This window comes from Sus scrofa, chromosome 3 (assembly GCF_054392235.1).
Source record: "Sus scrofa isolate SSC_HxYL_T2T_F1_AM1 chromosome 3, Sscrofa_HxYL_maternal_Yorkshire_Landrace_v2.0, whole genome shotgun sequence".
NCBI classification, from domain to species: Eukaryota; Metazoa; Chordata; class Mammalia; order Artiodactyla; family Suidae; genus Sus; species Sus scrofa.
In genome coordinates, this window is record NC_139385.1 from 61,377,079 (window position 1) to 61,389,515 (window position 12,437).

A 12,437-nucleotide genomic window follows, 5' to 3' on the forward strand; every position below is an offset into this window, starting at 1 on the left:
CCTTCAGTATCATAATTGATGATTATGTTATTTTATTATTGTCATTTCTCATTCCTTTTACAACCAGATCATATTGAAGCTGTGCTTATGTGCTTAGAACACTGACTTTCTTGTAAAACCCATCTCCTCGGTCACCTCTTTGATAAGGTCCCTGAAACCGTGTCTCTCATCTTTGGGTTCTCAGCAGCCAGCACAGTACCTGGCACACAGGATGAGACCAGGAAGTGTGTCCCAAGTGAGTGTGCATAAACCTTTCCTGATCCTCAGATGTTATTTTTTTGCCTTGGGATCGTATCCCATTCCATCACAGCTTCTCAAACTTGAATGAGCATTAGAGTCACCGGGAGAGCCTGACAATGCTTAGCTGGGCCCTACACCCAAAGTTTCTGATTTAAGAGGTGTGGCGTGTGGACACAAGAATCCACATTACTAACAAGTTCTGAAGTACTGCTGATACTGTTGACTATTGGCCTGTACTTTCTAAACCACTGCATTGAATTAAGCTTCTGGAAGACAGGGCCGGTCTTCCTCCTTTCAGGATGGTCTGCAGCCTCTGCTATGGTACTGAGCACACAGGAGCTGCTAAAAAATAGGAATAATTATTTGAATAACAGTTCAACAAGTTTCTTGGCATTCCCATTGTGGCTCAGCGGAAATGAATCTGACTAGGATCCATGAGGGCACAGGTTTGATCCCTGGCCTCGCTCAGTGGGTTAAGGATCCAGCGTTGCCATGAGCTATGGTGTAGGTCACAGACACAGCTAGGATCTGGCATTGCTGTGGCTGTGGTTTAGGCCAGCAGCTACAGCTCCTATTTGACCCCTAACCTGGGAACCTCCATATGCCATGGGTGAGGCCCCAAAAAGATTTTTAAAAAAAATCTTTCTTTGCTTAACATCATTTTCTAAAATGATACCCAAATGTGTAGATGTATACTCTTAATAAGAGAGATTATAAATTAGAGTAACAGTCTTTGCATGAAAAGCTTCTTTTAAAGATGACCTAGTTTATTAATATTGAGCAGCAGGAAGTGTAAAAAGTGGTTAAGTGCTTCCTCTAAGCAGACAGACAGCAAGCTCATGATGGACACACTCAGGAGCTTAGAGCCAGCGTGGAAGTGAGGAACTTGGCGTAAGTGTGAGTATGTGTAAGTGCAAGGATGCTGAGTTTGGGGAGTAGACTATAACTATGGAAGTATTTACTTGTATCTGATCAGCAGCTCTTAACCTTCATTAGTTTATTAGAACACATCTTTTCCACCTTCCAACATGTTTAGTATGAGCCCAAGGGATATTTAATAAATGTCAATGATTGAAGTTAATATTTTTATGAAAAAATATGACTTTGATCATTCTTAAATGTAACCAGTCAAAACATGAGGAATTTAGAATTAGCCTGATGTCAATCTTTGCACATTTCTAGTTATGTACATACAGCGATCAGTCATGTGAAACAGACTTCTCAGAAAGTTCAGGAAGAATAAATGTTTCTACATGGCATAATGTGCACCGTGAAGTTTGCCGTTTTTTAAAATCTCATAGCAAATCCTTTTCAGAAGGAAATAGTTATTTCTGAATTATCTCCTTTTACTCCTCTTGTTCGTTAACACATTTTCACTCTTACATTGTTTAAAGGAGAACACAAATGTTATTCTATATACTATTCCACCGACAGCTGAATTTCATATAGAAAAAGTTTCCAGTGGTGTTGAGTTCTGGGTTCTGACCCTTGCGCTCTTCTTACCACCGTGGACTGTGGGAGAAGTCTTTCACTTCTCTCTGCCTCTGTCCGCTTGCCTGCACAGTGCGGGAATCAGCAGTGCCTACCTGGTAAGGCGAAGTTTAAATGCCAGCACAGGGCTGAGGCCCTAACCTGGTAAGGCGAGGTTTAAATGCCAGCACAGGGCTGAGGCCCTAGCCCTGTGTCTGGCGGTTCTTCAACTAACCTTCCCCCGGGGCATGGTAGAGCAGTAAGAAGCAGAAGCACAGATGGGATTCTAGGCCCCACTGGGCCAGTGACAAGTGATGACAGTCACATATTCTCCGTGGGCCTGGGCAAAATGAGTTTACTCTTCTGTCCTCCAGCTCCCTGGCTCCACTGGCTGCCAGCCTCCTTAGACCTGAGAGGCCATTCACTGCCACTTGCCCTCGAAACACACATAGCCCTACAGTCTGGAAAACCACTGCCCCACCTGGGGGACCGGGCCAGTGACATGGGATCCACCCGCCAGAGCTGAAGCAGGGCCAGGGCTGGGGCACCTGTGAGACCATGAACTAAGAAGGGAAGGGGCTAAAAAATAGGCCACAGAAGATTAATTCCTGATGGTTCTTTATTTCCTTTCACTTTGGGGGGGTGTGTATCATTTGGTTTTCTCTCTCTGAATCAGAAGACCACAGAGTAGAATCTGGTATCTGCCTCCCAGTTGGGGATGACAGCTTTGTTCTATAATCCCCAGGGGCTGGAGGAAGGCTGTGGCCTCTGAAATTAGGGGAAATCACTGAGAAAACTGAGCTTTTTATATGCTAATAATCAACCACTGACGGTTCTGGTGGGAGCCTTCTCATGGTTTCATCATGCAACCGGATTTTGACTATGTTGAAAAGAGGCTGGTGATTCATCCGAACCTAGGGTTCCTCTCTGGCTTGATCCAAAAGAATAGCTATTGATGGGGTTTCCTAACAAAACGGGTGCCAGGACTCGCTGCTTCAGTAAGGACACCATGCGACCCTACTGCCCGAGGCTCTGGGCTAACTGTGGGCCTGGGCCGAGGGGTGGGCGGCTCGTGCCTAGCAATACGTTTCAGCTCGCGGGGGCCACCAGCAGCGGTCAGCCCCTCCAGCCCGACTTCGTCAGGTGGCAGAGTGGTCCAGCCTTTCCCAGGATTGACGGATGGATGGATTCATTCGTTCACGCAGCAGGTACACTGCTGGCGCCGTCGCGGCGCTGGAAATAGGGTGGTGAGCGAGTCCGGCAGGCCGGTTGTGGGAGGAGAAAGCTCGGCCCGGCGGCGGCAGCCTCACCGCGGTACCGACACCACCCTGCGCCGGGCGGGCTTTGCTCCGAGCGCTCGGTGGCGGTCGGCGCCTTTCCCTCCGGGCCCCTCCTCCCCCAGGCCGGCGCCGTAAGCCCTGCAGATCCTGAGCGCTGGGGCCGCAGGGGAGCCCCCCGGACCTCCAGGCCCGGCCCAGGGCGGGGTCTGCAGCCAACGCGGGGCCGCGGGCCGGACGGAGACCGGCGCTCCCGCCCTCGGCCGCCCACGTGACGGGAAGCGGCGGGGCTGGGCCGGAGCCGGGGCCGGGGCCCAGGAGCGCGGGGCCCGGAGCGGCCGGAGCGCGGGCCGGTGAGCGCGGGTGGGGAGCGCGGGGCGGCCGGGGGCACCGGACGGGGTTGGAGGGCGGCGGCCTGCGGGCAGGTGCGCGGCAGGTGCCCGGGCCGGAGCCAGGGGCCGGCGCGTGGAGGGGGCGGGTGCGCCGCGCGCCTGAGTTCCGGGCCGGGACCGTCCGCTACCCTGTCCTGGTCTGAGTCGGGGGCGGTCTTCTGGGGGTAGGTCCGCACCCCTGCGCCCCTCGCTCCACCACCGTCGTCTGTAGTGCTTCTGTCGACGTGATGAGCGCTTCCCAGAGCTCCTGGGATTCGAGAGCGCAAATTCCGGGTCACATTCGGGCCTGAAAATTTGGCCTCAACTGGAGAGCCGGCAGGAGTGTGCTGGGAGGCGGGGACACCATGCCCCTTTCTCAATCCAGGGTTGGCGGCCCGCTGTCACCCCTCGTTCGGAGGGGCAGGTGGAAGTTGGGTTCTCCATTGGCCTCATGGGTTTAAGGGGATGGCTTTCAGGACAGAAGCTGTGGTCTGCAGTTGCCGCAACTGCCATGGCTTCTACTGAGGGCTGTTGGGTGACCATTACATAGCTCCCTAGCCCCACTGGCTGCTGGAAATAGGGGGTCATGCAGTGCATCTTATTGCAGACCGACTGTATTGAGCGCTGGGGTCCCAACCTGTTGGATCAGGATTTGATCCTTGGGGAAGTGCTTGCCGAGGCCAGGAAGCTGAGGAACTGGTGGCAAGTGAAGGCACTGAGGGCCTTTGGCAAGGAGGGACTTTTGCATGTGTGCGCTGGTGAACCTGGACTCAGAACATACCATGGGAGGGGCTGCCAAGCCCATCAACTCCTGCCCTGGCGGCCCCTCACTCTGTTGGTTAGCGGGAAGCTCCATCCCTGTGGTCAGATAGGAAGGAACATCTGGCCAGCTGCTTCCTTTTCTTTTTCCTTCCATTTGTGCCAGCCATGCAGTGACAGCAGTCACTGAAGTGGCCTCTTTGGTGTGTGGCCCTAGGAAGAGCCGCCCTGAATCCCTCAGAAGCTGTCTACACCAGCCTTCCCTGGCCTGGCTCCTCGGTGAAACCAGGCAATGCTGCTCCGTGCTGTGGGTGGTGGTGGCCATGGAGCCATGGGTTCAAAACCTGACCCCACCTCTTCCTAACTGGGGGCTTTGGGTTTTCACTGGAACCTCTGAGTCTCAAGTTCCTCAATCAAAATTGGGGAAATACGAGAAAAAAGACACACATCCCAGTATGAAATGTGCCTTTGGCACAGAGCCTGGCACTGTTAGACGCTCGATAGACGGTTGTTAAACAAGGATTCAGGGCCCCAGCTCTGAGTACCTGCTAACCCAGGGAGGCTTTTCACCAGGCTGGACTCCTGGTGGGTCCCACACTCCATCAGGTTGCTGTGCACATTTTCCAGAGACATAGGGGAGAGGTGTGAGGGTTGACCTCGCCCGCAGGTAGGTGCTCTGCCTTTTCTCTTTCACTCAGCCCTCTGGTCCTGGAGTCGGGGACAGCTTGCCTTCCACATGGGCTCCCAGGACACTTCAGCCTCTGCCTAACCATCCAGCGAAGGGATTGTGAGGGGACCCACTCTTCCCTCAGGCAGCTCCTGTGGACAAGTTTTAAGAACACAGAGCTTACTCTTCAAGAAACACTTCATTTTCCAGGCCTGATTTGCAGCTGTCATCTCTGTTCATTAAAAAAAAAAAGGGGGGGGGGAGTTCCCATCATGGCTCAATGGAAACGAATCTGACTAGTATCCATGAGGAAGCAGGTTTGATCCCTGGCCTCACTCAGTGGGTTGAGGATCTGGCGTCACCATGAGCTGTGGTGTAGGTCGCAGATGTGGCTCGGATCTGGCGTTGCTATGGCTATGGTGTAGGCCAGCAGCTACAGATCTGATTAGACCCCTAGCCTGGGAACCTCCATATGCCACGGGTGCGGCCCTAACGAGCAAAAAAAGAGAAAAAAAGTAGTTATTGTGGTTATTGTGGCATATTCCTTCCTGCTAATATTAAACATTTGCGATCCTTTAAGAAAACTCGAGGAAATTTTACTTAATGGGTTAAGCACCTTCGTCTTGGTCCGAATCCAGTTCTCGTTAGACATACATTAGCGTGATCATTGTGGCGGCCAGGTGTTTGGACACTGCCCAGTAATCTGGCTTGAGTTTGAAGACTCTTCTCCTCTGTGCCAAACCTGACCCATTTCTCTTTATGAAAAAAATCCTGTGCCCTTACACGAACGTAGAAGTAACAAGTTGGGGCTACCCCGAGTGAGCTGGTGTTCTTCAGTCATTGCCTGGGCTGTGAAATCTTACCAATGACTTGAGATCAAGATCTTTTCTTGATCTTCAGGTGGCTGCTCTTGGGTAAATGAAAGATTCCAGCAAGGAGTTCCCATCATGGCGCAGTGGAAGCAAATCTGACTAGTAACCGTGAGGTTGTGGGTTCAATCCCTGGCATTGCCAGAGGGGTAAGGATCCAGTGTTGCCGTGAGCTATGATGTAGGTCGCAGACATGGCTCAGATCTGGTGTTGCTGTGGCTGTGGTGTAGGCTGGCGGCTACCCCTCGCCTGGTGCCACAGGTGTGGCCCTAAAAAGACAAAACAAACAAACAAAAAAAAAAAGATTCCAGCAAAAGAACAAAGGTAAAAGAGGATAACTGCCTAGAACCTAGTGGGCCCTTAATAATTCTTAACATCTATTTGAAGGTCCAGTAGGGAGGGAGATGTTACAAAGGAAATGCCCTGGAGACCCCCTACCCACTCCCCATGCCCTGCCTTCCCCTCCCTCTCTTCCCAAGGCCCTGCTTCAGTCAAAACTGCTGGTGTTGCTGTTCTAGGCTGCATGTGATCTGTACACAGATACACACACACTGCATGCATATATGTGGCATGTGCACAAATGGTGCATATGTGTAGATAAACATACAATTATATGTGTATATTTAAATAATTCTGATTAGTATTGCCCAGGAAAAGGGTTCTGACTATGAATAGTTACAGGGAGGTATGTACCAGGATGGCAAGTTAGTTAGACCTTAGGTGTGTTTTTCTTCTTTTTTAGGACGCTCTTTCCAGTCCTTGAAACAGGTTTGTTGTGATATCACTAGTCTTGTGTTATCTCTGTCACATGAGTGCCAAAGATGGCATGAAATGGTTGTCTGGTGACGTCCGAATTTTCACAAGACAGGGAGTTGTCTTTGGTTCAAGGCTGTAAATGTGTGCCTGACTCCTGGCGACTTCAGGATGGAGCCACTGAGCAGGCGGCTGCGAGGAGCACAGAGCAGACAGGCTGCCGTCCCATTGGCAGCATCAGTGTCATGTAAACGCATGTCCTGTTGGTAAGGTTACTAGGTCCACGGAGAAATGTGTCACCGTGTCGTTCCCTATCTGGAACTTAGCGAGGCAGTGCTGATGATGTCACACTCCTTCTGGGAGGAAGAGTTTGTTTGTGATACATGTTGTTTAGGGGTATGGGGAGGGGGAGGGCGTTTGGCAGCAGAGAAGCATGAGGAGGGAGGAGAATCCTGCTGTAGGGCAGAAGTGAGGCCCTGTGAAGACACAGCCCTGCAGGAGGCTGCCGTCTGCTGGCCCCACACCGCAGTGCCCTCTTGGCCCAAGCCGCCTGGATTCTTACCAGGGATCTGGAGTCACACATGGCCCCTGGGGTCAGTGCCGTGGAAAGAATGTGGCCTTGGAGTTAGAAAGGGACACTGGAGTGGAGTCCCTCTTTGTTCACCTGTGAGTGGATAACCTTGAACGAGAGGCTGGAAATCCGTGTCCGTGGTGATGTCCACCTCTCTGAGCAAAGTGCCCAATCCCCTCCAGGGCCCAGGGGCTCAGAGGTGGCGCCCAGGCAGGGCCTCAATTGGCTGGTGCCCACCCCAGATCCAGAGCAGCCCTGACCCTGGGGTGGGCAGTATGGCTCAGTGTTCAGGACCCACCTCTCCGTAGCCCTGTAGCTGGTGCAGAGCTCCAGGGCGTTCCGGGGCCGTGGCTTCCCTGGGGTGGTGTTACCACTGCCCTGTCCTCAGAGGAGCTGGAGGCCAGCACAGAGGAAGCGTGTCGTCCACTCACACACCATTTGTAAGGAGGGGACAGGCCCAGAGGCTCTAGGTGACTTGCCAGGACCCACCTCCATTCACCTGGATGCATCCCCTGACTTCTGTGGTCCAGCATCTGCTCAGCCTTCGTCCTGGGTCCATGAGAAGCCTAACCCCGCCCTTCCGTCTCAGTTTACATGGGGTGCCAGGCGCTGTGGGCCCTCCTTCCGGCCCCTTCTACTCAGCTCTGTCCCCTGGGGATCAGCTTTCCCTCCTGATCCTGTGGGACCAATGTAGTAACCTAGTGAAAACAGCTGATGAAACGTGGGTGCCTCTGTGTGTGTCCCCTCCCCCCTCCCCGGCCCGAGCACCCCAGGAGGGAGAGGATGTGTGACAACTGTGTCAACTCACTTGTGGGCATGGGCTCTAGAACTGATGTTTTCCGTTTTCCCAACAGTTTCCCCCCTATTGGGTATTGCTGTATGTGGCTTCAGGTCTCCATAAATACATTTACCCAGGTTAATTGAGAAACTCCTATGAAACATTTTCTGTCTATAGGGGGAAAATCCATTGTTAAAATGGCAAAATATAAACTTTTAAAAAGTTGTGGCAGTTCCCATCATGGCTCAGCAGAAACAAATCTGACTAGTATCCAGGAGGATGCAGGTTCGATCCCTGGCCTTGCTCAGTGGGTTCAGGATCCAGCATTGCTGTGAGCTATGGTGTAGGTCTCAGGCACGGCTCGGATCTGGTATTGCTGTGGCTGTGGTATAGGCCGGCAGCTGTAGCTCCAATTCCCACCCCTAGCCTGGGAATGGCCATATGCTGCAGGTGTGGCCCTCAAAAGCAAAACAATAAAAAAATAAATAAAAAGTTGTCTTTCTAGAAATACTGTAAATGGCAGGAAGGTTCAAAGAAGGCAGGCTCTCTTGTACCGAGCACCCGAACTCCTGTGACCAGGGTCAGGCTGTCAGCAGACCTCCGCCACCCTCCCTGTGCCCACTTCCAAGACTCTGACCCCCAGACCTGGCGCATGCACAAGTGACCCAGGAGGCAGCGCTTAACTTTCGGGGTTATTGTGTTCCGAATTCAACCAGACCCTTGCCATCGACGCTGTCTTCTGCTTAGTGGTTTCAGTCCCTGGAAAGAATGCCCAGGGGTGGTTTTTTGCTCCCAAGCCCTTTTGACAACTGGTGGGTTTGTAGAGCCCTTCAGCTGCTCTTAGACTCACCTGGCTTTCCAGCTCAGGTGCCTGGTGAATTCAAGAACTCAGAATTGAGTGGAGCTGATAAAACAGATGACTGATGGGGAATAATGTGACTATTAATAGCTGTAATATCTCTTTGTAAAGAAGAGCAAAGTTTGGCTGAGGGTAGATTTTGAAGGGCTTTCCACCTTGCGCTGAGTTAGGAGTTGATCTTTTAGGCAGTGGCACACTTTCCGAAGCGCTTTAAGGAGGGTAGTGATATGACAGGTGAGGCGGGGTCCACGCTCCTGTCGGCCACGTATTGGTCTGGAATCAGGCCTGGCTTTGATTCAGATGTCAAAATGGCCATTTGACATCTATTCACTCATCACAGCCTATCAGAAACAAAACCCAAAAAGCCTATAAATGGAACAGTAGCAAATCTGACGTTAGGTAGAGTGTCTTTTTCAAAATATAGATAAGATTTAATCTTCAGCTTGTCCATAGGAAAGCGGCTCCTGTTTTGGGTTGTTACCTCCAAAGTGATGAGTCTGGTCCACATCCAGACCTAGGGCTCTAAAGAGTTTGTTTCATTTTAAGGTGCTGGTGTAATTCTCAAATGTGTGATTCTTTGCAGACATATAGGACACCAAGCTTATCTTACAGTCACTCTCATATTTTATACGCATATTCTGTGACAGGAGGTAATTGCTATTCTTTGGTTCAAGAAATATAATTCAATAATTATATTTGGTTCCCATCTTTTTTTTTTTTTTCTTTTTGTCTTTTTAGGGCCGCACCTGTGGCATATAGAGGTTCCCAGGCTAGGGGTCAAATTAGACTTGTAGCTGCTGGCCTACACCATAGCTACAGCAACACAGGATCCAAGCCACATCTGCAACCTACACCACAGCTCACGGCAATGCTGGATCCTTAACCCACTGAGTGAGGCCAGGGATCGAACCTGCGTCCTTGTGGATGCTAGTCAGATTTGTTTCTGCTGAGCCACAGTGGGAACTCCTGGTTCCCATCTTAATAAATGCCCCTCCATCAGAGCATTCTTTTTAGCAGGATATATTTCTGTCTCAGATCAGGAGTCTATATATGTATATATGTGTGTGTGTTTATCTTTTATTTCTTTACTCTTGTAACTATGGATCTACATGCTTCTTTCTGCATCTAGATAATCTGCTACTTCAAACATTGCCTTTCTGCTGTGACGTTGAATGAGGCGTGGCCTTGGTGAGATCTGAACCTGGCCTTGGTGAGATCTGAACCTGGCTTTGGTTCAGAGAAAATGCAAAAGGGAGCCAGGCAGTTAGTAACACCAGTCTCCACCTGGCAAAAGTGGGCGTGGAGGCAGAAGCTGCAGCTGGGCTCCACCTCAGGCTCCACCTTCTTCCCTTTACTCCCTCTACCCCCCGCCCCCATCTTCCAATGACCCCAGGATTTATGGAAATAATTGGTAGGATGCCTTCTTTTGGACTTTGTAAATATGGATTCAGGCCAACTAAGCACTCAACTCAGATGAACTAAGAAATGGCAAGTAAATGATTTACTAGATGATAACTGTTTCAATTAAATGAAATTTTAAACAAGGAACATGCATTTTGTGAATCCCACCAAACTGAGGACCTTTCTGCATTTATTTCCAGGATAAGCTGGTTTGGGGAAATGAGTAGAATTTTATTTTATTTTTTTCATTAATATTTTATACATTTAAAAGAACACAATAGTCATATATATATATATATATATATATATATATATATATATAAAATAACACATATCCTATAGGATATGGAGAGTAATAGTAGAAGCAACCTCAGCTTAGGAAATAGACATTACTAATACCTTTGGAGTCTAGTGTCTGCCCACCTGGTACTGTCCTTCAGTACCCAGGACCTATCATTCAGTACCTAGTACCTGTCCTTCTGGTACTAGGTCCTACCCCCCATGAATTCTGTTCATCATTCCCTTACTTTTATTTTTGATCTTTTGGCTGAAACCCTAAATATTGCATAGTTAGAGTTTTGTGTTTCTGCAACTTACCAAGCCTTGCATACCATTCAGTACCTAGGACCTATCATTCAGTACCTAGAACCTGTCCTTCAGTACCTAGGGCCTATCATTCAGTACCTAGGATCTATCCTTCAGAACCTAGGGCATATCCTTCAGTACCTAGGGCATATCCTTCAGCAGCTAGGGCATATCATTCAGTACCTAGTACCTGTCCTTCAGCACCCAGGACCTATCATGTAGTATCTCAAACCTATCATTCAGTATCTAGTACCTGCCCTTCAGTACCTAGTACCTGTCCTTCAGTACCTAGTAACCTATCATTCAGTACCTACAACCTATCATTCAGTACCTACCTGTCCTTCAGTACCTAGTAACCTATCATTCAGTACCTACAACCTATCATTCAGTACCTACCTGTCCTTCAGTACCTAGGACCTATCATTCAGTACCTAGTGTCTGCCCCCTGCACTGACATTCCCCTGTCAAGGGCTATGCCACATCCTCCCCCTGCCATGTCGTGGTCCCTTCCACCCTGTCTGAGAACTTGTGGTATCTCCAGTTTCCCCCAGTCATGAGCAGAATTGCTGCCAGCCTCCTTGCTCATTCCCTGAAGAACATCAGTTCTGTGGGGCACATGCCAGGTGAAGCATCGTCAGCTTACCTAGAGCCAAGGGCTTCCGCTATCTCCCTGATATCTAGCCAATCCACATGCTTCTACCAGCCGCATGGAGTGTTTCCATTGCTCTGTGTTCTTGCAAACCCCAATGTCATCAGACTTCACATGGGTATGAAGTGCCATCTTCTCGTGGTTGCAGTTTACAATCCCAGGTGGTCCAGCAAGTAGGTCACTCCTCCGTGGCTGATGGTTGTTGGTGCTTCATCTTCTGTGGGAAGCTTGGTCATGTGTCTTGCTAATCCTTCTGAGGTTGTGTTATTTTCTTCCTGTGTGAGTTTCCCATACCCTCTGGGCCTTTTCTGTCAGACGTGTGACATCAGACATCAGTGCCTTCTCCCCCATCCTCATGCTTCTTCATCTTGACTTTTCCATTTCAAAGAACATAGGTTTTACATTTTGATGGGAATAAATTCATCTTTTCCCCAAGGGTTTGTGCTTTTTTATATCTTATTTTAGAAGCTTAGGAGTTCCCTGGTGGCCTAGAGGGTTAAGGATCTAGTGTTGTCACCACTGTGGCTCTGGTTTCTGCTGTGGCGTAGGTTTGATCCCTGGCCCGGGAACTTACACATTGCCAAAAAGAAAAAAAAGAGTTCTTCCCTACCCTAAGTAATAAACATATTTTTCCATGTTTTCTTCTCCAAGTGTTCAGATTATACCTCCCATACGTAAGAGGCTTTGTCATCTGGAGTGGGTGAGATGCGTGGGGTAGTGTAGGACTCTGGCCTTTTCTCCATGTGGATATATCCAGCTCTCCCAGCACCGTTTACAGAGCATGTGCTTGCCCTGTATGTGCCCCCGATATTCAGGGCCGCCTTGATCATTATTCTAGGTCCCCTGGATGCATGGTCTATTCCCAAGCCCTTGAGTATGTTCTCTGGGGTTCTGCCAGCATCACAGTATCCTAGTAACCACAGCTTTCTCTCACATCTTCTCTCTTCAGTCCGGTTCCTTCCTTTTTCACAAGTCCCTTGCTCTATTCTCTGCCATCTGATTTTTTTGTCAAAAAAAAATTTTTTTTTGTCTTTTGAGGGCTGCACCCGTGGCATATGGAAGTTCTCAGGCTAGGGGATGAACCCTGAGCTGCAGCTGCCAGCCTACACCACAGCCACAGCAACTCAAGATCCAAGCCGCATCTGTGACCTACACCACAGCTCATGGCAATGCCAGATCTTTAACCTG

At 49.8% G+C, this 12,437-nt stretch overlaps 1 protein-coding gene across 12 annotated transcripts in view; it reads left to right on the plus strand.

The window, feature by feature from the left end:
* Positions 1 to 12,437, plus strand: part of TGFBRAP1 (transforming growth factor beta receptor associated protein 1) — a 56,295-nt gene that overhangs the window by 2,007 nt on the left and 41,851 nt on the right. For 4 of the 12 annotated variants that reach the window (XR_014841232.1, XR_014841228.1, XR_014841229.1 and 1 more), the window contains exon 1: positions 3,264 to 3,340. The exons of 4 other annotated variants lie outside the window; for them this stretch is intronic. Coding sequence is in view for 1 of the 8 variants with exons in the window: in XM_003354707.6 (XP_003354755.3) it covers positions 2,890 to 2,918 (29 nt within the window). In the remaining 7 variants the exon portion in view is untranslated. Of the gene's footprint in view, positions 1 to 2,228; positions 2,919 to 3,263; positions 3,341 to 12,437 lie in introns of those variants that run through there. 4 more of the 12 variants (XM_003354707.6, XR_014841227.1, XR_014841226.1 and 1 more) reach the window with 4 other exon arrangements.